General features: G+C 42.1%; 1 protein-coding gene across 1 annotated transcript; it reads left to right on the top strand.

Moving 5' to 3' along the window:
- The first annotated feature begins 703 nt into the window (after positions 1–703).
- On the top strand, positions 704–23,867 carry WDFY1 (WD repeat and FYVE domain containing 1). Its single transcript, XM_074547054.1, has 12 exons — positions 704–925; positions 6,826–6,893; positions 7,623–7,696; positions 8,923–8,977; positions 10,302–10,452; positions 13,086–13,198; positions 15,523–15,649; positions 17,158–17,263; positions 18,586–18,687; positions 19,376–19,506; positions 20,253–20,361; positions 21,046–23,867. The coding sequence occupies exons 1-12, from the start codon at positions 789–791 to the stop codon at positions 21,103–21,105; spliced, it is 1,233 nt and encodes a 410-aa protein (XP_074403155.1). The 5' UTR covers positions 704–788; the 3' UTR covers positions 21,106–23,867.

Raw genomic sequence — 23,867 nt, 5'->3', positions numbered from 1 at the left:
GACTGTGGGTGGGTGACACGGTCTGTGACAGCTCATCAAATGACACAATCCCCAGCATCCTGCTCCAGGAGGTTTGTCTGCACCTCATCTTGGAGCTCATCTCTTTGGGCTCAGCTCTGTCTGGGCATTTTCAGTTAAGCCCAGTGTGTGTCGGCTATATCCAAATGCTGGTATTCAGATATAAGACCAAAAACTAAGCACCGAGGGGAGGAATTCTGCTGTTGGTTACCCGGCTACGTGGCCAACATTCCCATGCAGTGAACACAGAGAAAATAACAGCACAAGCCAGCTGCTTAAGAACTTATAGGATGAAGGATTACAGCTGCTTTAACAGACAGAAAGGAGCTAATGTATTTCCTGTGACTACACGTCCTGCCTGAGCCCATATCCCTCCGTTAATTCCCACAGGGGAGCAGCCTTTCCTTTGCCGCCTTGCGGTGGCCGCATGCCAGCGGGGATGGGCAGCGACTGGGCTCCTTCAGCCGGGGTCACGGCGGCGACTTTTCCTGGATAGAGCCCACGGGAGAGGCACAGTAACGCGTGTTTGAGATGGGGACACCGGAGGGGACACCAGAGGGGACACGTTCCACCCCGGGCAGGCGGCGGGAGCCCCCACAGCCGGATTGATTTCTCCGCTCTTCCATGAAATACGGCCCGGTGCCCCTCTATTCCAGGGAGTACGGCTGGCGGCCCGCCCCGCCGTGACGGCAGCGGCGCGCGTGGGCTGCGCCGCTACTCGGGACTCCGCGGCGGGGCGGGCGGCGCCGCTGCGCGCAGCCGTGCGGGCCATGGCCGCCGAGATCCACTCGCGGCCGCAGAGCCGCCGGCCCGTGCTGCTCAGCAAGGTCGAGGGCCACCAGGACGCCGTGAGCGCCGCGCTCCTCATCCCCAAGGAGGACGGCGTCATCACGGCCGGCGAGGACAGGTGACCCGGGGCCCGCTCCCCGCCGGGCAGGGCCGGGCCGCGGGGCTGGGCTGGGAGCCGGGGCAGCGGGGGCTGCTCACGGGAATGCGGGTGTGCGCTGTGCCTTTGCCGGGAGGCGCACGGACGCCGTGCCTGCCGCCGTGAGGAGATCCGCGGAGCCGCGGTCCCGGGGAAGAGATGCCCTCAGCTGTGAGGGAGGATCGGCTCGGCCCGGTGCGGGACGCGGGCTGACACTTTCCCCCGGCGGGGATAAGCTGCCGTGCTCCGTGCGCGCTGTCCTGCCCCTGCGGAGCCCCTGCCCCTGCGTGTGAGTGGGTCCTGCTGAGCTCACGAGCAGAACCAGAATCAGGGAGTGCGTTTGCCTCGGCCTTCCGCTCTGCGGGCTGAAGCACTTGCAGGGTGTCGCTGCCTCCCCTGCCCGTCGGGGGAGTTGGAGCTTCCCGAGCTGCTCCTGAGGAACGAGCCCATCCTGCTGGCTCGGTGTGCGGGTCCCAAACCCGCTTCCCTCCGGCTGAAGCCGCTCAGGAAGTGAATTGGCAGATCGGAGGGGTGAGGGGGTGATGAGCTGTTGTGCACGGCGCTTTCTGCTTGGAACGGAAGGTGTCTTCGCAGTCTAGCCCTGGTTCTCGGCACTGGATCGTCTGCCACAGAAGCTGTAATGTCGGTAAACAGTTACTCAGGTGAAAGGAAAGTGGAAATGAGGAAGCAGGTAGTACAGAGGGTTGTGGCCAGGAGAGTTTATGCACTGTTTATGACAGATGGAATTTCACCTGTGCTATGTGGAAAGTGATGCTTAAATGTGAAGAGGGATGGGAGATGCTTTTTAGGAAACTGTGGCTCCATTTGAAGCAACGGTGTACTTTTAAAAGTACAAAAGTGCATTCTTTGAGGTGTAGCTTGGTGCGGGGATAATTTTACTGTTATACCATAAAACTTTTAAAACTAAATTTGCATTAATATTTGCATGAACTTTTGTTTGGAAAGCTTGACCTTGTGAGATATAGGAGGGTATGAGTGCTGAAAATCAGCAGAGCAACAGTGTTATCTGAATTGGGTTTTCTGGCATTTATTTTTAGGTCAAAAAGTGCAAACAAATCACATGTCTAGTTGGTCTGTGTCATCCCTTCCTCTGGAGATGGCTTTGTGCAGTACATGTTGGATAACAGCTTTTGGATGGGAATGGGCAGCTTCCTTTCATTCCAGTCACTTAAGAGTGATTGTTTGTGTTCAGTTTGCTTTGATGAGCTTCCTGAAGAAGAGAAGAGGAAATGATGATTTTTAAGACTCCATATCAGGGAGTCATTCACATTGTCATGGTAGAGGCTTGCCTGTGGCAGCCAGTGCCAGTTTTAAACTCAAGGTCTAATGCCAAAGGTTAAGCAGTCTGCATGCTTAGACTGCTGATAAGAGCCAAGGATGGAGCTGCATTTTATATGGGCGAGTTTTGATGTCACATACACACCTGTGCAAGGAGAGAGAGGCCACCACCCACCTCTGCTGTGTGTGTAATTTCCAAGTGAGTCTGTGGACTTATGGCTGAATTTGTGTCACCCACCTTACTGTGAGAAATTAAATCTTTAAACTTTCAGAAACCTGTATGTTCTCTAATCTGGGATACCTCCTCCAGTTCATCAAAGCTTTCACCTACAGTTCAGCATGTTGTCAAACAGTGCTCCCCTGTTTGCTCGCTGCAGGTGGGGTGTAGGTGTTAATGCTGCCTGACTGCTTATGCTGCTGGCAGCAAAGTGCAGAGTACAAGGAGCACAAGAGCTGCTGTGTGTACTGAGAGCAGGGCTGAAGTATTTTTTTATTGCATCTTAATGCAGTTAAGGCTGTCAAGTATTTCATAATAACCAGTCAGAGGAATGTGTTTACAAGTTGGGTAGTGAGGAAAACATTGGTGCACAAACATTCCCTGGGAATGTTGTAGATTATTTCTCATTAGAGCTACTCATTGTAGTTCTTTCTATTTTAAATTATATTTCCTAGAATGAAATGTAATGGTTTTATTTTTTCAGAGGATACAAAATATTTCATAGTAGATCTGCGAATGCCAACAAAATTCTATGATTTTAAAAAAAGTTTTAAAGAGGAAAAAAGAAGCAAGAATACCTGCAGGAGACAAAGAGTTAATTTTCCCAATCGGATTTTTCAGCAGGACACTTGCCATCTGGGAAGCTTTCTCAGAACTTATCTAGAGAGGATGATTAACTCTGTGTCCCTGTTGGCATCTTGTCTGACCCTGGCTGCAAGACAATGTTGGGAATTGTTGCAGTGTCCCTCAGCAGACAAACAGCTCAGGCAGGAGGAGTGTTTCCCAGCTGCAGCTGGGAGTGCTGGGGGATGATCAGCTGTGTGCAAGATCCTAAATGCAAGATAAAGTTATGTATTCACTACAGGAGCTCTGGAGTCACTGGCACATTTCAGTGCTGCTCTTTGGTGACCATCACCAGCTGCTTAAAGTACAGTATCAGCTTTTGTTGGTTTTTTGCTTATGAAACGTAAACATTGGTCAAAACATGGTTTAGTTTTAACAGAAATTTGATTAAAACTATCAGCTGTGTCTTTGTGCTTCCATTGCACTGTGATTAGACCAGATTCCTAATGCTGTTTTGGGAACAAGGTTGATAACAGTATAAATATTTTTGATTTAAGCTACCAGAAAGAGGCAGTATTCTGTCCTTGCAAGGAAAACAACTGCCAGTGGTTGATTTTGGGTAGGAAAGCAGTTGGTGGTGGTTTGAAGGAGTTAGGAAGATGCAGTGCTGGGAGCAGGGCTGGTGTAGGTGTGTATTAACCTGCAGCAGTGCTGGTACTGTACCAAGTTTGGATTTGGCTGCTGGTGTTCCATCATCCCCCCTGCCCTGGCTTTCAGAGGGCAGCTGGTGGAGCAGGAGCACAAACACTGCTGGAACACAGCATTCTCTGCTCTCAAACTCCAGGATTTTTCTCCAGCACTGTTGGGTGCTGGCTCACTAAATGAAACAATGATTGAGAACAATAAAAACTCTTAGAAATTGGTAAGGCCACAGTCAGTGTTGCTTGAAGATGGCTTTTGAGTGTCTTTCTTTATATTACATTAAAAATCTTGTGCCAAAACCCCTTTGAGTTGGGCTTCTGTAAATGTGCATGCTGCCCTGATGAAAGCAGCTTCTGATTCAGTACTCAGTGATAGGGAAGTTTGGAGGTCATTTCTAATGTTTTTTAAAAATGTTTTGCTTTCTCCTGCCACTCTCAGAGACATGAGTCTAGAATTTTAAAATCTCTCTCTGGGTGCTTCTTAATGAGTTTCAGCATTTTTACATCCTTACTGAGACTGCTGTCAAACAACCCTGTGTCTTTCTAGGCCTTAGCAGGGAACGCTCAAGGAGAAGTGAGTGGTAGCCCGCTCTTCTCAGGTACTGAGCCCAGGAGTCTTCATGAAATAAAGACCAGGTTATGAGGAAAGTGCTACAGACTCTAAGGCAGTTGTCATAACAAAGACATAACAATTGAGTGGTTGAAGGAGATTGTGGGAGCAGCATTACTGGAGGGCTTCTCTAGTCCCTTAAGAACTGGTATTTCACAAATTAATTAGTCCCAACATAAGGAGATGCATGACAAAACCAGGTCTGTAGGAGGGAGAATCAGAGAGAAGTGGCATTTTGGCAGAGGTCACTTGCTGACTACTGTGAAATGATCTCTTCAAATTTTGCTCAGTCAGAGCTTTATATAATTAGATATAAAGCTGTCTGACAGCTTATCTTTGCAAGCATGAGGCGAGCAGAGTATAAATCTTACTTAAACCAAAATAAGAAGCTTTCAGAAGTTAATTTTGCTAACTCTTGCAGCTATTTCCTTAGGCTCTCAACTCACTGAGGAGCTGTACCATTGATGATCAACACAGAAGTTACACTCCCATTAAATAATTTCTTAGAAAAAACAAATCTTTGCTTCCTTTATTCTAGTTCAGTACAATTAACCACAATACTGAGAGGAAGCTAAGTCTGCTTTTGAAAAATCAGCAATGCATGACTTATCATGTAAATTTTAAAAATAAAAGATGAGTACATGGCTTTGCCTAGAAGTAAAGAATTGAATTAGTAAGGATGGAAGCCACCATCTGAAATGTTCAGAACAGTTTGAGTATGATGGAGCTGCTTTAAAAAGCAAGTTAAAAAGCTGATAAAGGTGCTAACCTATGCTATTAGACTGGCATCATTAGGATAATTTGAAAACATTGTTTTTCCCATATTTTGTTACCAAGAAATAGCAACTACTTTTCTGAAGTGACTGCCATAAGGTAGGCTGTTGATTATTGTAGAGAGGAAGTGATAGCTTTTGAGAGACAGTCTTCATGCAAAATATTTAGTGACTAATAATTACTAGACTAATGTACATATGCCCCTAAACTGGTCAAAAAGTAACTTGATTTAAAAGCTGAAAATCATTGTTTTGGGGCAGTGTATGCTCACCTGTATTGCTTTCAAGTTTTCAAAAAGTAGTTCATTAAGGGTGGGCATTGTCTGCTTTGTTTTTGAGTGGTCTTTTAAAGAAAAACCTTTAAATGGATTGCAAGATTAGAATGCTGCTGTTGTATCTTGAGCAGTAAAACTTCTGAAAAGTTCTTGTGGTTGTGGTACAAGACACTGGTCCCTTTCTGTGCTCTTTTTGTTAAACTTTTTACTGTTGATCCTCCACAATGAGCAACTAATCAGTCCCCTAGTACTTTTCTAGAGAATTCTAAATACCAGGACTTTTATTAGCTAACAGTAAATAGAACAGCACATCTCAGGGAAGCCTCTTGACAGTGTTTCCAGGTACATTATTTACAGATCATTTAGGAACAAGGAAGTTGGATTTAAATAGTAACAAAAAGGCAAACAATGGTTTGGAGATGAAATTTCAAGAGGACTTAACCTTAACACTGTCTACATGTGTGCTCTTAACTTCTTAGTGCAGAATCCCTTCATTGTGTCTGTTGTAGAAATGTTTTTAATTGACAATAGCTTTCCACTTCCTTGCTGATACTCTCCTCCCAGGATTTGACAGCCAGCAGAGTAGTATAATGCTAAATGTTCACAAGACCACTTATCCTTTCCTTCCAGGAGATGATTCTGGAAGGTTGCAAACTGAAGCCAATTTTATATAGAGTCTAGGCATGCTGTCCAAGTAATCTTGTCAGCTTTTCAGTTAACGTTTGACTGGCTCATCAATCCTGATCATATTTAGGGCAGAGAAGCAGTGCAAACCATCAACCACTAATGCTGCTTGTCCTTTGCATGCCTGCATGAGGGATTAGAGGAAACAATACTGAGTTAGATATGCTGTCCTCTAATTATTCATATTTGGGGATGGAGATGTCAGTAATGTGCTGGTCTAGAAGATGAGGTGCTTCTGTTATTAATATTCAGTATCTGGCTTGCTGTAGGGTGAGTTACACAGAGATGCTGTAAAAATTTAAAAGTTTGGACTTCCATAAGAAATTATTTGCAATTTTTTTTAATGTATCGGACAATTAATCTGCTATAAACAAACTGTGGTTTGCTCTGCCAGAGATAGAAAGTTTCTGCAGTTTAAATTTGACTTATATCAACCAAAGCCAAGGAAGAGGTAAAGGGATGCAATTTGTAGCAATTTCTGAGGTGAGCTGAAATAGTATTTCCATTTCATGCTATTGAAACTCCATGTATAAATAGTTTTAAAGAAAGCTTTTCCAAATCCAAGGGTGCCTATGCTTAGTGCCAGTGTTCTTGTTATGTCAGAGCAGTATTTGAGTACTGTTATTTCTGTTGTTCCTCTGTTATATTTGAGTAGCACAAAAGCTGAGGGCAGTGGAGCTGAGCCATCAGTAATGCAGTGGCTCAGATGTAGGGGATGGTGCACTTACAGCTGCTTCTCCCTCTCTTCCCATGGCACAGGACAATCCGAGTATGGCTGAAGAGGGACAGTGGGCAGTACTGGCCCAGCATCTACCACACCATGGCCTGTAAGTACATTATGGGTGTTGTCAGTGGTGGCCACACATAGTATGGGCTTTGTACCTGTGCTGTGTGTAGGAACACCTCCTTCTTATTTCCCCAAGGGCTGGATCCCCTGAATGATCTTGATTTTGGGAGCTTTGCAGCAAATCTAGCTCAGATTTTGATTTAAAACTAGCTGCATGGTGGATGAGATCTGTGGCAGTGTTCTGTCAGAACCACATCCTTCACCAGGTGAATCATTGTGGATGTGCAGCTGGAGGTGCCTGAAATGATGGCAGATAACTTGTCTGCCAGTTAAGTGAGCTTTTCCAACCACTAGCTGACAGCTGAGATGCAAGAATACTCTCAGCTTTCCAAGGCGTTTTTTTCTTTCAGGGCTGCATTTGAGATAATTTTAGTGAGCTCAAGTTGTTAGGTGTAACCAGCTGTTGCTGTTAGCTCAGCTTTCAGGCTGTGTAAAATTCCCCTTGCTGAGTTGCACCTTGTGGCAGGACATCATGTTTGCATATGGTTCCTGTTGGTGTATCTGAGTTACAGTAGTTGTGTTCCTGTCCTCAGCTTCACATGTGGGAATTGAACTGTCATTCCAAGGGATGTTAGCTAGGCAGACTAGTTTCTATCAAACTACTCAAACAGCTTTTGTCCTGAGTGAAAGAATTGACTTTTATTAAAGTCATGTGTATCCTAATACCTCTATTTAAATACTGTGATGTACTTGTTTTGTTTTTTGACAGCACCATGTTCTGCCATGGCTTATCATCATGACAGCAGACGGATTTTTGTTGGCCAGGATAATGGAGCTATCATGGTAAGTTGTTGTGACTTTTCTTCTGAATGTAGGTTAGAATTGCTCAGATTGTCTATGTGTTGCTGGCAGCTGATAGTCTGTTTTCTTTCCATTCATTTTGGAATGCAGCTACTGCTAAATGGCTGAGCTTCTTGGCAGCTCAGCTGAGATGTATGTGGGAGGGTTGCAAAGCAAAGGTTCTTCTGGCTAGATGTGAGCCAGGTAGCCTCAAGAAGGCCTTGAGCTATTTGAGCAGTGGGCCCAAACAATTTCACTTTGCCAAGGAGTTGTTTTGAGGGCAGTACAGTAAGCTGGGCAGAGTGCCATGGTGGTGCTCTGACAGGGGTTGTGAACTGCAGTTGGTTTGCCCCTGGCCAGGAGTATGGATCTGTCTGTATCCTGCCATGCACACATCTCTGGATTTGCTTGCTGCACATCTTTTTATGATGTAGAAATTTCAACACTAGCTCTAAAATAAGAGGCTGGGTTTGTCTCTCTTCTTGCTGGGAATTCTTTCTTCTCTCTTTGTATATTCTTGCTGTAGTCGCTGTCCCTGTCTTGGAGAGCATACACTTGGCAGAACAGAAACTGAGTTTTATTCTTCCCCCACTTGGTAAAGGAGGGAAATCTTGTGACTCTCAGATGCTTTAATGGTTTCCTTTCTCTATGAAAATAAGGTCAAAATAATAACTGCCCCATAAGGAGCCAGGGTACTGCATGAGTGTCATAAAGAGTAATTCTACAGATAACTGCTATGAATAGCCTACAAAGAACTGCAGAGAATTCTAGTGATAACTACTGGAAATTTCAAGCTGAGACTTCTAAAATTTCATTAAGTCTAATGGATTAAATGGAGAACACTGTCACTTAAACCTGTCCTTTGTGGAGTCACAAACATGCAAATCTTAAGTACTGCAAGATAGTTTTGTTTGCTCCTGCTGGGGAAACTGAGATCTTATCTCTTTCTATAACCTCCCTTCAGTAAACTCAGTTCTGAAAGGATGTTCCCTGTTGAAAATTCAGTTCACTTAAAACCTTAATTTACAGTTGGTATTTCAGTGTGCTTTGCTCCAGCCTGAGAAGCTGCCTCTTTTTTGTGGGATATACTGCTGGTATGCAAATTTTGGTCTGTGAGGTTGCTGCTCCTTTTTAGGTGTAAATACCTAAAAATACCTTTTTAGGTGTAAAGACCATAGTGTTGCTCTATGCCACTGTGGTATCTTCTAACAATCTCCCTTTGTTTTTAGGAGTTTCACATTTCTGAGGACTTCAATAAGATGAACTTTGTGAAAACCTATCCAGGTAAACAGTTAACCACTATCTACACTAACATTTGTGTAAAGGGAAATGCTTGGGAGACTGAACACAGTCACAGGTTAATCAAATCCAGATTTGCTTTAACTCTGACTGACCTTATAGTTGTCACTTAGTTGGGGGATAGCTGCCATAAGAAGAGTGTTCTGGGAGGCAGCTGAGTCCAAGTTGTAGCCATGATCATTAAGTTCACTGCATCATTAGCCTGCAAAGTAATGAGCCAGAACTAGTGAGCCTGGATTTTGCTCTTCAGCTGTGGTAGTTGTACTAGATGAGTGTTGGTGTAAGAGCTTTATAAAGGGGATTTTGGTATTTGCAGTTTCTCTCCTTACTTCTTGTAATCATTGTGCTTGGTTACTCCTAGCTCAAGGTAAGAGTCTAGACCTTCTCTGTCATCTTAGGAGAGCAACAGGGATGAAAAAGAGCTAATTTTTCCAATTTGTGGGAAACAGGGTTTATGGAATTATTCTAATATTTATAGAGATATACTAATTTCAGCATTTGTCTACATTTCATCCTTTAGAGAAATACAAAACTCAGTCGTTGGTTAAAATTGGAATATTAATGTGAAAGACCTGAAGGAAGCTCTTAAAGCCTGCAGATTATGTAGCAAAACAAAGTGCAGTTTGTCTTGTGACTCCCTGACACCGATAGAAGCAATGGTCTTGCTTGGGAAGAAAAAGACCTTGTTCTTAAAGCAACAAAACCTCCCTTTATCCTAAGGGAGATGAGTTGACAATTCAGTCAAGGGAAGTACTTGCATCTTGGAGGGCAGGGGAGGCTTCTTTCTAAAGCATGTGTAACTTCTTACTTAGTGGCAGCATTCTCTACAAAGCTGGGTGGGATTTGGTTTCTGTCACAGGAAGCAGTTTGAATGCCATGGACTATATATCCTTTTAGGTGCTTAGAATTATGAATGTGAGCATAGCTCTCTAGGAAAAGAGGGGTTTAGTAAAGCATTTCAAGTTTTTAGATGTGTTGCATTACTCCCCAGAAGTCCTGAGCTAACTAGAGGAAGCTGAGAGTTTGCTTGTTCCTTAACCTTGGGTATCTGGGCTGAACTCAGCTTCTCTCTCTCAGGGGAAAGGTTTACATCAGCTGAGTGATGGGTTTGGTTCATTTGAGCTATTCAGCAGGCAAATCCTGAACAGAATTATGGGAACCTTTTCATTCAGCCAAGATGCAAGTATAATATAATGGTGAAAGATATCCCTAGATATCATCTTCAACCTCTGTCTGTCTGAATTAGAATGGAAGTACACAGCACTTTGATTTTGGGGAGAAAATAGCCAGAATCTTTTTCTTGTTGCAGCTCACCAGAATCGAGTGTCTGCCATTACTTTCAGCCTGGCATCAGAGTGGCTTATCAGCACAGGTCATGACAAGTGTATCAGCTGGATGTGCACCAGGAGTGGGAGCATGCTGGGGAGACATTACTTCACCTCTTGGGCCTCATGTCTGCAGTATCCTTTAAAAATGATTGCTACCCTGGAAATGGAAGAGTACTTTGTTCCTTTACCTCACTTTGTTCCCAACTTTCCATGTATAAAAACTAGAGTGACATCTTTTGCAAGTCTGCTAACCCTTATTCTCATTAGAAGTTTCATACCTTTATTTCTGTTAGTGATTATTAGATAGCAGAAGAGACCTTGAGCTGCACAAATCTCAGTCTGTACCAGTTCAAAATTTTGAGGTGTCTGTCTGTAGCATCTTGTGGCAGTGACAGTATCTACAGCCTGGCCCATAGACTTCCTGGGCAATTCACTTTGTTCAACAGATGCCAGTGGGTCTTTGAGTCCTTCTAGGGCATAAAACATCATGAAACCCCTTTGGACTGTTTTAATTTTTCTGTCTTTGCTCAAGTTAATATTTTCTATCTTTAAGCTACCAAAGCTTTATTCACCAGTAGTAATTTGTCTGTGTACAATTTGCTTTCTGTAAACTATATTTAACTGCAGCATTTGCAGCTTAGACACTCTGTCTATTCATCTGTAAGTACTTCAGGGCATTCTTTACCCTATGTAAAAGACTTACAAACCCAGTAGCTTGAAAGGTAGTTCACATATCAAAGCTTTTGAAAGCAAACTAAACTAAACTAAAACTGGTTTTTTAGCACTTGTTAATGGTGGCATTTTAGATGTGGCCAGACAGTAATTGAAGGTATTGGTTGTTGTATGAGGTTTGATGGCAATAATGTTTTAGAAATAGCAAGATTGAAAAACTGAAACAGGTTAACATCATCTCTTGCAAACACGAAGCCCTCTCTAGAGTGGCTGTATACCTGTGTCCTGGTAAGAAGGTGGAGGAAAACTCAGTTGCCAGCTGCATGTCTGTCCTTCTGAGGTCTCCCATCTGTGCAGACCCTGCCTTACTGACTCAGGAACTGCCAGGTTTGTGCGGTTGTACTGCTGCTCTTTTTTATAGTCCAGGGGAGTTGCGTCCCACAGAACATTCCATGTGCAGCTCACCTCAGCTAAATGCAGCACAGAACTGGTTACAGCTGGTGTGTGTATTGGAGACCAGCTCACAGCAGTCTGGGGAACAGTCTGAGCCTCACTGAATTATCAGTGGCATCTATAGCTAATGCTATTGCAAATAATGGCACAGTTTATTACTAAAATATAGAAAAGAATATGACCTTTTATATCAATATAAAAATAAATTTCCACTGAAGAACTTGACATTTGAAAATCCATTTTAATTTATCTGCCTTTGGATTTGTGTTAGGAAGAACCAGCTTGCTGGTGTGTGTACCAGGTGCTTGGCCTCCCTATCAGGAGGTTCCTTAGAACATTGTTTGTTAGTGATCCTATGTGGAAGCTTCTGAAAAATACAGCAGGGTGCCTATTCTTTACTGCATTAGTGGGGATAAGGCAAGCCTGAACTTCAAGATGAAGAAAGGATCACATGTTCAGGGAGTTAGAGGATTTGTTGAAAGCAAATTGTTTATCTCATGATCCTGAAGGCTTAAGAGACTTTGGAATGTCATCAGATTGGCAGAGCCTCTGCATTTTCACTTAGGGTGGTGGGCTTTTGGTAAACTATCTTCTTAAAGTTAGCCTCTCTTGGATACCAGAGGCTGCTTTTCTAGATGCAGCTTGTGCTTTTGGGTGGTTCAAGGAGGACACCTAAGTTACTACACAACTCTTGGGTTATCAGCTACATGGGTCTTTCCTAGCTCTTATATTCTGAATAGCAAAAGTCTTTTAAAAGCAGCAACTTACGTAGTTCCATTGAGTTGCCATGCTTTGGTTTCTGGAGTTCATAGTTGCATTGTGGCAAAAACCGAGTATCAGAGCTGTTGTGAGGTGTAATGCTTTTGCCCAATGTGCCACCTTGTTAATGGATCAGTGTGGCTTTTATGTCATTGCTAACTGACAAATTCTTGCTGAAATTAGGTCAGTTTTCAATACCACACTCAAGGACCTGCATTGGTAAATTGGGAAGTCCAGAAAACAGGACAAGAAATGAGACAGCCTCGCCTTGGCAGTAGCCAGAACATTGGGAGTGTACTTCCACTGTAAGGTGAACTCGTTGTGGAGGGTCAGCATCCTTGTATCTTGGTTTTCCTCTCCTAGGAATATCAACTACAACCACGCTAGAAAACAAAAAAATTATTGGAAAAGGTAGTAGGTAAGAGTGAATGCAGCCCAGTATCCAGTGAGATGCTCCTAATGGTTGCAGAGAACTCTGCACTGCAACAAGTAGCCTGATGAGTTTTGGCATCTTGTAAACAGCCATGAGTGTGTTCTGTAAATAGCTGCTAGAAATGGCCTGAAGCTACTTGGCTTGTCTTAAACTAGGGCATGGATTATCTCATGGCTTTCTCCAATGGCTTTCTAAAACTCTTCTCTCTTATTTTCTATACAGTTTTACTTGCACATATCCCTATATATTCAGGGAGTTAGAGTGTGATGAGAAGGAAGGAATCAAAAAGGTTTATTACAGTCTCCAACCACTTAAAAAGTAATTATGTAAATATTTATCTGGCATATTAAAATGTTCTTTTCCAATTTTTTTTGACTCTATAGCCGATTGTTTCAGTCATGTAAAATACTCTTTGAACAAATGAAGTTTCTCCTTGACTGGTGTTCAGATATGATCATGAAACTCAGCATGCATTTGTTGGTGATTATTCTGGACAGATCACTCTTCTGAAGCTGGAGCAAAATACCTGTTCAGTTATCACAACCCTTAAAGGGCATGAAGGTAAAGTAACTCTTTGTCTTAAAGCCACCTGTCCCAGATACAGTACCTCTTTGTAAGTTGGAGTGAGATGTTCAGTTGCATATCTGCCTCTTAAGGGTGATACTGGATGAAAAACCAGTCCAGGGTAGTCGTTATGATAAGCTGTTAAAAGCTGTACTTGACTTCCTGTTAAAGAGCAAACATTCTTGCTGAAGGCAAATCTTAGCCTTATAAATACTTACAGGTATTTTTATTATAGCTGAAAAACAAAAGTAAAAATATGCATTGAGTTAAACACAAGTTATCCACTAGATGGCCACCTTTAAAAGCTTTAGTCTCAACGTTGGAGAAACTCCCTAGTCTAAGGCAAATGTCTCATCCTCTGCAGTACAGCTCATGTCCTTATATCAAATGAAGAATCAGGTGATCAATAACATGATACAAAACCACTGTCTGCTGCAATGAGTAAGGCAAGAATGCAAATTACAGAATAATGTGTAACTTAATAATATGCTGAGAAAAATAAACAAGAGAATGCCTTTTCCCATGTGGTATTTGCAACTTTCAAATCAGCTGACAGTTTGCCTGTGGGTAGGGATGAACTACTGGGTCATGAGTCTCTGACCCCTGGAAAAGGCTGCCTTGTTTAACAGCTGGAAATACAGAGTAGGCTTTGTTAAAGCTGGGTGGACTCCTGATCTACAGATGACTGTAAAATGATACAGCTGGTTTTGAATGCAGGAGGCAAGTTGAGATTTTCAAGTGATAAATGTCTCTTCTGCTTTCAAGGAGAATTTCAGATTTTTTCAGTTTAGAATAAAATAATTCTTTTGGCTGCAGAGACTCCTTTGCCTCTCTGTACTTTCGCACTGGTCTGTGTTCAGATGCAACTTCTTGGTAGATGTTACAGTTAGTCTGAAAGCAGTATGTCTGTGTGGCACTTCCTTGTTGTGTTCTGTCTCTTGAGTTGTGATGGGCTTCCAAGCACCAACTTCAGCAGTGCTGGCCACACAGCAGCCACCTTTGGCTCATATATTTCCAAATGGGGACTGTGATCCTTAAAACAAGAATTGAGCCACCATAAAAAATTACTTCAGGGGCAGAAACAGATTTTTCTTCAACTCGTATTGTACTATTTATTTCAACTTTATTTTTTTTAAGCACATCAGATTGTGTCACTTTTTTTCTCACCATATTTGTGTAATATTTTCGAGATCTAGTTAATTCTAAGCTTAAATGGCATCTAATTCTCTTTTGAGTGCAGTTGTGTTTGACAGACTTTAAAAGTCTGATTTAAAAGTCTTGTTTGCTTTCTAGCTCCTGCAAAGTGTGACTTCATAAGCAAGCAGTTGCTTTGCAGTTTAAATGGTTTCAGAGTTTGTTCTCAGCTTCCAGAATTCACCATGCATAACAGCCTGCTCTGTGCAATGCTGAGATAATACTCAAAGTCAATGCCTTTTTGGTGCACATGCTATTTCCAAATGGGTCAGTCTGAAAACAGCATATCCCCAAAGGATGCAAAAAAAAAGAAATCTCGTGCTTCAGAGCATTGGAAAGAACTGATTTGGACTCTAATTGCCATTCATCATCTTGGTTTTGGAGTAACAAGGCTTTTGATGACAACTGAGCACTAGAAGGATTCTTTTAAGGGAAGGATTTCTGCAAGGAAATAAAATGTCCCAGCTTTACAACTATAAGGTGGCATGAGTAACAAAATTACTCCTGTTGTGTACTGACTATGTTACCATGGGTATGGGTTAGCTGAAGGCTGCTACTGTCAGATGACTCATTTCTTTCTATCCCCAATTCACAGTTTCATTGGGCCTTCTGAAATCTAGTTTTGTAATTTAGTGAGTAGTGGCAGATTTGCTAACAGCAGTGAAGTTCTCACTTTGTTTCTTAGTCCAGCTATTTTAAGGTTGTGTTGTTATGTGAGGGAGTAGCTTTAGCTGAGAGCACTGTGAGCTGTGCTGCAGCCACTGGCCAAGCACCTCACTGTGTTGTAGGTACTGGTTTCTGCTTGGCAGGTGCTGCTGCTTCTATCTTCCAAAGCTCACATAGCAGCCTGGCAACTCTTAAATCACCTTTCTAAATACAAAGGGCACAACTCAGACTTCCTGGCTTATGCTGTATCTGTCTTCTTAGGGGCAGCTGTTCTGTTGTCCAGTACTCCTTGCCCCTCTCTCAGGGCTGCACTTTGCTGTTGGATGTTTCCTTTGCCTTAAGGCTTTCAGTATGTTACTGGTGTAAGGCAGTACCTCAGGTTTCACTTAAGTGTTCCAGGAGGGCATCACTGTGTTGGGGAGCCAGTCCCTTACATCTAACTGCAGAATGTTCTCTCCTAGGGAGCATTACTTCCCTGTGGTGGGACCCTGTCCAAAGGCTGCTCTTCTCAGGTGCCTCTGACCACAGCATTATCATGTGGGATATTGGTGGAAGGAAGGGGAGAACGCTGCTGCTCCAGGGACACCAGTATGTAATGGACTCTTATTTTTCATCCTGTAATGAACACACAGTCCCAGGAAGACTAAATAGCATGGCAAGATATTTGAATCATTGTGAAAAATGGAGAAAATTACTCTCTGCAGAACCCTGAGTACTTTGAAGGGAAAGAAGGATAATCAGTAATAGGAAGGCCTTACTGATAAAGCTTTTTTCTTTTTCATGTTTAATATGTTCATTTTACCATGGTTTAGAAGTAACACAGAAATAGTTTATAGAAAAAGGTGGGTAAAAATCCTAAATCATCTGGTTTGGCCTTTATGTAAAAATTGCATGTGTCTGTATTGTAAATACTGCACTGAGTTACCTTTGAGAGGAGGGCTAGAACCTTTATGTATAAGCATGTTCATGTATGCATATAAAATAAGCTTCAATATGTTCCTGTTCTCTGTCTTTCTGTCAGTGATAACTGATTGGTTAAATTACAGGGGTAGTCTCTTAACTTCAGAAAGTGTCATGTTTCCCCTCCTCTGAAGGGGGAAACTCAACTCTTAATTTTTAGTCACCCAACACTTGCTGCCATTTTTAAATGTAGGGCTCTTATTCAATCTGACAGGCAGTTCACCCCAGAAGATATATTCTACTTAGAAATGCACTACTAGTAGAGATTTTGTTTATATTTAAAGATACTTGTATAGTGTGTTCTCCTTTTGTCTAATTCCATAGATGCCTCCATCCAGCTTTGATCAAGACTGATAGGTTTAGCTCTAGAAGTCTTGTTAAATCTTGAGGATTTAGTCTTATGGCTCAAGAATTAAAAATAGAGCCTTGGTTACAAAAAAGTAACTGAACTAACTGGAGGACTTTATACTGCTGTTACTGCTGCCTCATGTGTCCTGGTGAAGACTTGTAACAGCTAGGTTCTTTCTGAGAAGCAGAATGACTTTTTAATTCAATTTAAATGTTGCAGAGCAGTTTGATACTACTCATATTCTTTGGTTAAATTCTTAGGGCAGACTTCTGTTTTGACTGACATTCTTTAGGATTAAATTGTCTTATTGATGAATGCATGCTTTGCTTTGCACCTACAGCCTGACTTACTGTGATTTGTTAGCAAAAGTGCAACCTGCTGCTTAGTAGCACCTTGAAACAAATATTTCTCTTTATTTATTCAGTTGTTTCTGTTTTGACAAGTGGCTCTCCTTGCCAGCACAGAAGAGTATTTACACATGCACTCTGAGTCAGTTGACCCTCAGTTCATCATCAGGGCTTACTGCCAGCAAACGTTAACATGGAACTGTACCTCTGGTATTCTGGTCAGGCCTGTAAGGACTCCCTCAACATCCTGATGCTAGGGTGGTGCTCAGGTGACAGCATCTGTTCACTCATCCTCAGAGCTCCACTTAGTGGACTCAGCAAACTGAAAATCAGTTTTGGCCTTCCTCAGTAGCTTTATTTACAAGTAGGAATCAGGATTTGCTGAGAAACCAAGCTTAGTTTAAATACTTGTGGGTAACTGGTGTGTGCTTTGTTGGCAGTGACAAGGTGCAGGCTATCTGCTACATCCAGCTGACACGGCAGCTGGTGTCCTGTTCAGCTGATGGGGGAATTGCTGTTTGGAACATGGATATCAGCAGAGAAGAGGTAACTTCATGTCATGGTCAAAGATTTTTTCTTTCCCCTTTTCAGAGACTACTGTGACTTTCCTTAGTCAGTTCTGCAGACTGCTTTCCTCGTGTTGTCTGACACTTTAAAGCTGAATGTTATTATTGAAACCTGTTCTGTTCTAATGGCTGTCCATGCTGCATTGTAGTAAATGGAAAAGTGCAGGAGATGCTTTGGACTGCCTAGAGTTTTATCTCAAAGAGACAACAGATTCACTGGAATGGCTGTGCCCTTTGCTTCTGGAACAGTCTAAAGCAATCAAACTCTTGCAGTAAAGAAACCAAAAGACTGTGCTTCAGTAGTCTTGAAATAAGTTCTCAATTTGTGTCAAAGCAGGTAAAAAAGTGAGAAGCAGATTTTGAGATGCAGTTCAGAAGGCAGAGGTTCAGTCCCCAGACAACATTTTTTTAAAGATCTCAGTACAAAGCAATTGACCCAGCCAAACACTTTCTTTCTGCATCAGTTCATATCCATGATGGTGCAAGTGAGAATGCTCTTGTTTTCTTACTGTTAGCCATGTAAGTGAATTGAAAAGAAAAAATGCTTTGTTGTTCCAGCTTTCCTCCTGCCAAGTTTCAGGGAGACTTCCTCATGAGATGTATAAAGTTGTATAGAATATACACGTTCAAATTCAAGTCCATGTACTAAAAATATTGTGCCTCTCTTTCTGTCTCTTACAGGGATGTTCAGTTAAAGTATCTGAGAGAGCTGAAATGTGGAAAAGCTCTATTTTCATTTGGCCTAGTCCATTTATGGCAGGAAAAGTGTGTGGGTGGGAGAAGGGATGCTTAACAAAGATGGGGGCAGGATGGAAAATGCAGATGGATTCCTAATTATTTCAAACTGCAGTCCCAAGAAAGTAGAAAAGATAATTACTCACAGAATTTACTTCTGGACACCCTCTTTCTTAAAGGGGATTACTGCTCATAGCTTCTGCAGTTTGGACTACACTGGTCCCTAAAAGCCATTCAGACAACCAGAGCAGCAGTCTTGGAGTGCCTGCAGCAGGTTTAGTAACATAGGTGTTTGAATGAGTTTTCGTATTAAGGCAGTAATATAAATATTCCTGGAAGCTTAAAAAGTGTAGGAGGTGTGTAGATAACCAATAACTGTATTCTTGGGTTTGAAGTTTTTGTGTTAAACTTTCTTTGTACTATGCTCTAGTCAATTTATTGTTGTAATGTCCACAACTAAACCAGGGCATCTTTCCAAGTAAGACTTTACTTTGGGCTCTTAAACTTCCTTGAGTGTTGTGTGGGGGAAAACAATTCTGATTGCTTACATTTCCTGCTCTTTTCTAGGCTCCTCAATGGCTAGAAAGTGATTCCTGTCAGAAGTGTGAGCAACCTTTCTTCTGGAATATAAAGCAAATGTGGGACACAAAGACGATAGGGTTGAGACAGGTGAGATGGCTGCTTTCAGTGCTTAGCTGTGCTTCAGCACTTCAGCAAAATGTAAACAGAAGACCACTAAGCCTGGTAGATCTTTTCATCTCTTGTATTTTTGCTCCTTTGAAGTGAGGTATATTGAGAAGTTATGGCTTCGAAGCATTGCTAAGACATTTCCAAATTCTGTGAAAGTGTTGCAACAAACTTCTGTTGCAGGTCAAAGCAGGCTGTGCTAGGTGTGCTCTGCTGGATTTCTCTGAATGTTCCCATGCTTTGGATTTATGGACAGCTAATCCTCAAGTGTTGTGTAAAATGGCAAACAGTGCCCCATAACTGAGAATGTAGATGCTCATTCCAGTGAAGCACTAATGGCTCTGTTCTTACTGCACCAAAATGGTCTTAACTGTATAGTTAAAATATAGGGTTGCTTGTTCAAGCCTCTTTTTCCCCTTCTCCCAGAAGGAGCTTGCCAGAGAAGAGGATAGACACAGAGTATGGAGATAAATCCATAAATGATCCAAGTGACTGCTCAGAACTCCAGAGACGTTGGTCTTTGGTTGAAAAAGCAGGGGTTTCTTGGCAGGTTGCTTTCTAACAGGTTGCAGAACAGAAGCTTTGTTGTTTTTGTTGTGCAGTGGACACTTGTATGGTGCTCAAGTGTCATGGTATAGTGACTTGTTGATTTTCTTCTTCCTCCATGAAGCATCATTGCAGAAAATGTGGGCAGGCAGTGTGTGGCAAGTGCAGCACCAAAAGGTCGAGCTACCCAATCATGGGATTTGAGTTCCAGGTCCGTGTCTGTGATTCCTGTTATGAGTCCATCAAGGATGAAGAGTGAGTATGAGGGAGTAATAAGCTGTAGTAACACTGCTGGTGTGCAGAAACCCTTGGCCTTGCTCCACATCCACACACAATGCTACACTGAGCTGACTCTCTGCTATTAGGCCATGGGGACTGAAAGCACTGTGATGGCAGAGATCCCCCATCTGCCTCTGCAAGTGCAGATATGGAATTACAACATTTATATCCTTTTTTTAGTTCTCCTTTTCCAGGAGCTCAGATCTAGATTTGAGATATATTTGTCTCAACATTTCAGTTTAGTTAAAAGCTATTGATTGCACTTAACATTGCTAAGTGGGCAATGCATTTCAGCTGCCAGGATGTGTATGCATTAGTTCATGTACACTTTTTAAAACTTTGGGAGTATTTGCTTGGGGTTGGGTTTTTTTGAAAAGTAGAATGCTGTGCTCTAGTTGGCTTCTGTAGCCAGCAGGGGAAAAATGAACTTGACTTTGTTACCCAGGAGTAGAAGTATTTATTAATTCCGTGTCTCACTTCTGCTCTAGCATTATTAACAGTCATGCTGCAGAAAATGTCACACCTGTACAACTCCACAAGCACTGGAGTTGTATGACTTGCTAATTTAATTCTGTCCCCTTTAATGTGGCACTGCAGCTCTTGGAATAGATTTATTAGTACTTAAGCAACCTAATTTTCTTTTAAGTTTATTTTGCACTGCTATAATGATGCCATGAAGCTTCATCTGGTGGCGGGCTTTCATTTCAATTGTTCTTGTGCAGCCGTACCTCCCTGGCAACCTTTCATGAAGGCAAACACAACATTTCACACATGTCCATGGACATCTCCAGAGGGCTAATGGTGACTTGTGGGAGCGACCGGATTGTGAAGGTATTGCTGCATCTCTTTCCTGCATTTCTAGGAGATATTTAAGAGAGTTCATTTTTGTATATTCTTCCTTTCTTTCTGTCAGCTATTGCTACAATTGTGTGAAGAAGGAATTGTATTTGCTAACCTGTTCTTCTGCAGATGAATGAGGAAATGTCTTGTAACTCCACTGTATGGAGTGCAGCTGTTGTGTCTCTGAACAAACATAGCAGGCATGGGCAGCAGGAGAATCTGCCAGAGACACAGCCCTGAGGAAATGTGTAGGTTCCTTTGCTCTGAGCTCCATGGCTTGCAGCATGGCCACTGAAAGCCCTTGTTATGGGACAGTGACATGGAGCTCAGAGTGATACAGAGTCTTGCTGTGCCTGGGCTCTACATTCACCATGCATGTCAGAACTGAGACTGTGCCATCCTGTTCTTGTTTGGCTGTAGGCATGTTTGTGACAAACTGCATAGCACTTGTTAAAACAGACCTACACAGAAGTTCAAAACTCTTGAGCCCCAAATTTGGCTTTTGGTTTATAATGCTGCTGGTAACTCTTTATGGGATTTTCCTCAAGCATAGGTTAAAAAGGAGTTGTTACCTTGTGTCCAGGGATATCTTTGTTTGCTTCTATGGCTCTTGCAGAAGGAGCTGACACTGAGTCTGACACTGATGCTGTCTAATTCTTCACAATTCTCCTCCAGATCTGGGACATGACTCCAGTAGTTGGTTGCAGCCTTGCCACCGGGTTCTCTTCCCGCTGATCTCCTCCGTGGCAGGTTTATGCACCTTATGTACAGCAATACGCACCGAATGAATGGAACTCTCCTCAAGAATATTACTGCAAACACTGGTTGCTTGATTCTCCTCTTGCTGCTGTTCCAGGATGGACAGTCACCCTTGTAGAGCACAGCTTTTCTGTTGGGCTCCCCGGGATTCTCCGTGGTGCTGAAGCGCGGTTCCGCAGCCTCTCGGACTGACACAAATCTGCAATATGACACCTGGGTGGAAGGACCTGTTGTCTCTCAGTTTACATATGTAGTGTTAACAATGTGCTATCTCTGCTGATATATCTTGTACAGATACCTTGTAGCTAAAACATTACCAGAGTAAAATGAGTGTAGTAAATTCAATTTGTGCAAATAGTAAAATAACTTATTCTCTCGTCCAAAAAGCAGTTCTGTTGAAATGTTTTTGAGCAGTCACTGTCTAAATTGCCTCCAAAAGATATCTTGGTTATTCCTATGGAAGGAGGAGATAGTTTCAAGTGGAAGGTAACTTCTTTCAGATGAGATAGTAAGAGAACCTTTGATCACACAAGATCTTTTATTGGCTTTCTTGTAGTGTTTGTCTTCAAGTTCAATTGCTAGTGAAATCACTTTTGTGGAACAGCTGTTCTGTGTAGGTAGCTGGTGAGTCTGCAAACAATCCTGGGCTTTTTATGTAGTGTTTTAGCATAGCTGATAAACTTCTGTAGTTATGAAAACGTGCAGCCCACCTACTCTAAAGACTGGCCACAGGTATGAGCCGTGTACTCTGACAACTGTAATGTTGTTAGAATCGAAACCTAAACAAATCTGCCTTGTTACAAGGAACAGTTAAGAAAAAATGGCCAGCTAAATTTTAGAGATTTTCTGTGGAAATGCTGATGTTCTTTAATGTTAGGGAACCTGTCTCTGCTGAAGTACAGCATAAATTCAAATACTGTCTTGATGTTGCTTCAAACAGATAAATACTGAGCAATAATTACTGAGGTACAGAACAGCTGCTTTTTTCCGTGCACCTAGGAGTGTTAATCCTGAGATACCTATATTGATCGTTTCCTGTTTCAAAGCTGAGAAGTATGAAGAAGAGCTGTGAGGCTTTTATGACTGTGCAGTTGGCACATAAACGAAATAAGTGGTGAGAGATACTGTCAGTAAACTGATTTTTCAGTTGAGTGAATCTCCTACATTTGAATACTGTAAAGAAGAATTTATTTTGTAACTTTGGAAGTTAAGGTGATATGTCACAGAGTTTAAGCTTGGAGCTGTTAAGATGTATCTGAAAACAAATGCAATATGTGTGAGGACAAAAAAAGGTAGGTCAGCTGGCCTGGAATAGGTGGTGTTACACAATTATCAAAGGTAATGTGCTCTTTCTGGTAGAAGAGTTGAGGGTTAGACTGTCTTTACTTACAGCAACAATCAAGTGGTGCTATGAGTGTTAGTGAATTCAAGTCCTAGGTGTGTAACTTGACACTAATAATCTGCACTGGACCATGCTGTAGGCTGAAATAGATTAAGATCATTAATACATGGTGATTCACTTGCATTTTAAGCCAAAAACCTGATCGTCTCCAAAGGGCATTAGAATCCAGAATATGATAGTTACTGTTACTTTGTCTGCTTTTCCATGGGCCTTCTCTGGAAGTTTTGTGAAGAGTTTTTATTTCCTGGCCTTATTGGGCCACTGAAGAATAAACAAAACCATCTTATGTGGGGATCCCAAAACTTATCTTGCCTTCAGTCCAGGATTTAGCACTTGTCACACCCATTTGATTCAACTCTGCCTACATGCTGTATAGCTTAGGTTTTTTGGGAAGGCTTATTTCTAAGATGTTGAGAGAAAGAACAATTGCAGCTTTATGTTCTGAAGGCATTTACCCTTCTAAACCAGGAAGGAAAGTGTTGTGGGGTGAATAATCTCTGGAAAGTCTCTGCATTCACTTTCAGGTCCTGTCTGGTTCTGGAAGAGAACAGAAGCCTTCTTCCTCACAGCATGTAAGGCAGAACATGAATTACAGTGCTAGAATTGTTTAATATCCCACAGTAATAGGTTAGGAGGATCTAGAGTGTGAGTTAAGGTGGGAGATTGATGTAGATGTGCAATGAGTACCATATTTTTCAACCCAGACATTCTGAAACCTATACCCACGATGCTGAGGTGTGACTCCTTTGCAGCTAGCACTCCAGAACTCAACTCTTTAGTTCTGATTACTCAATGTGCCCCTGCTTAACACACTCCCTTCCCTGTGAATACTTCCTGTTTCTTTACATTGTTTTTGCCACTAGATAATATATTCTCTACTGCCTAAGGAATCTATTTTCTATAATTGATATACTTAAAGATTGTGTCAGTTCAGATATAATGACAGTTATGGCCACTAAATCTTTAGTCTTTTAAGTATACTCTTGGTGTTGAATGAGTAATGCTCACAAACCACTAAAGAGAGAGTAGTTTTGTTTATAAACAACTATTTGGAAGGCACTCATTCTCTCATCAAACTGAACATACTTGGCTATGTCAGCTCAAGTGTGCAGTTACTGAGAAGCCTTGATTTGAAGCATTACAGATCTCGCTTGTGTAACCTCTTCCATTGGGACAGGGAAGGGGAGCAAAGGGTACTAATATGTGTTAATTCTTTCCTAGTTGTATTTCTGTACCCTGCATAGTTAAGAGAATCTAGATAAATCTGTCCTTTGCTCCTCCTTGTCTGTTTTTAAAATTTTGATTACATGTACAATAAAATATTTCTTGATACTCA

Source organism: Zonotrichia albicollis, chromosome 9, assembly GCF_047830755.1.
Source record: "Zonotrichia albicollis isolate bZonAlb1 chromosome 9, bZonAlb1.hap1, whole genome shotgun sequence".
NCBI lineage: Eukaryota > Metazoa > Chordata > Aves > Passeriformes > Passerellidae > Zonotrichia > Zonotrichia albicollis.
The sequence above is the reverse complement of the archived record's forward strand: the minus strand, read 5'-3'. Positions and strand labels throughout refer to the sequence as shown.

Coding starts and splice junctions, on each gene's coding strand:
- WDFY1 (XM_074547054.1), top strand. CDS start 789: ATGGCCGCCGAGATCCACTCGCGGCCGCAGAGCCGCCGGCCCGTGCTG. Junction 10,453..13,085: donor TCTTGGGCCTCATGTCTGCA/GTATCCTTTAAA, acceptor ACTGGTGTTCAG/ATATGATCATGAAACTCAGC. Junction 13,199..15,522: donor AACCCTTAAAGGGCATGAAG/GTAAAGTAACTC, acceptor GTTCTCTCCTAG/GGAGCATTACTTCCCTGTGG.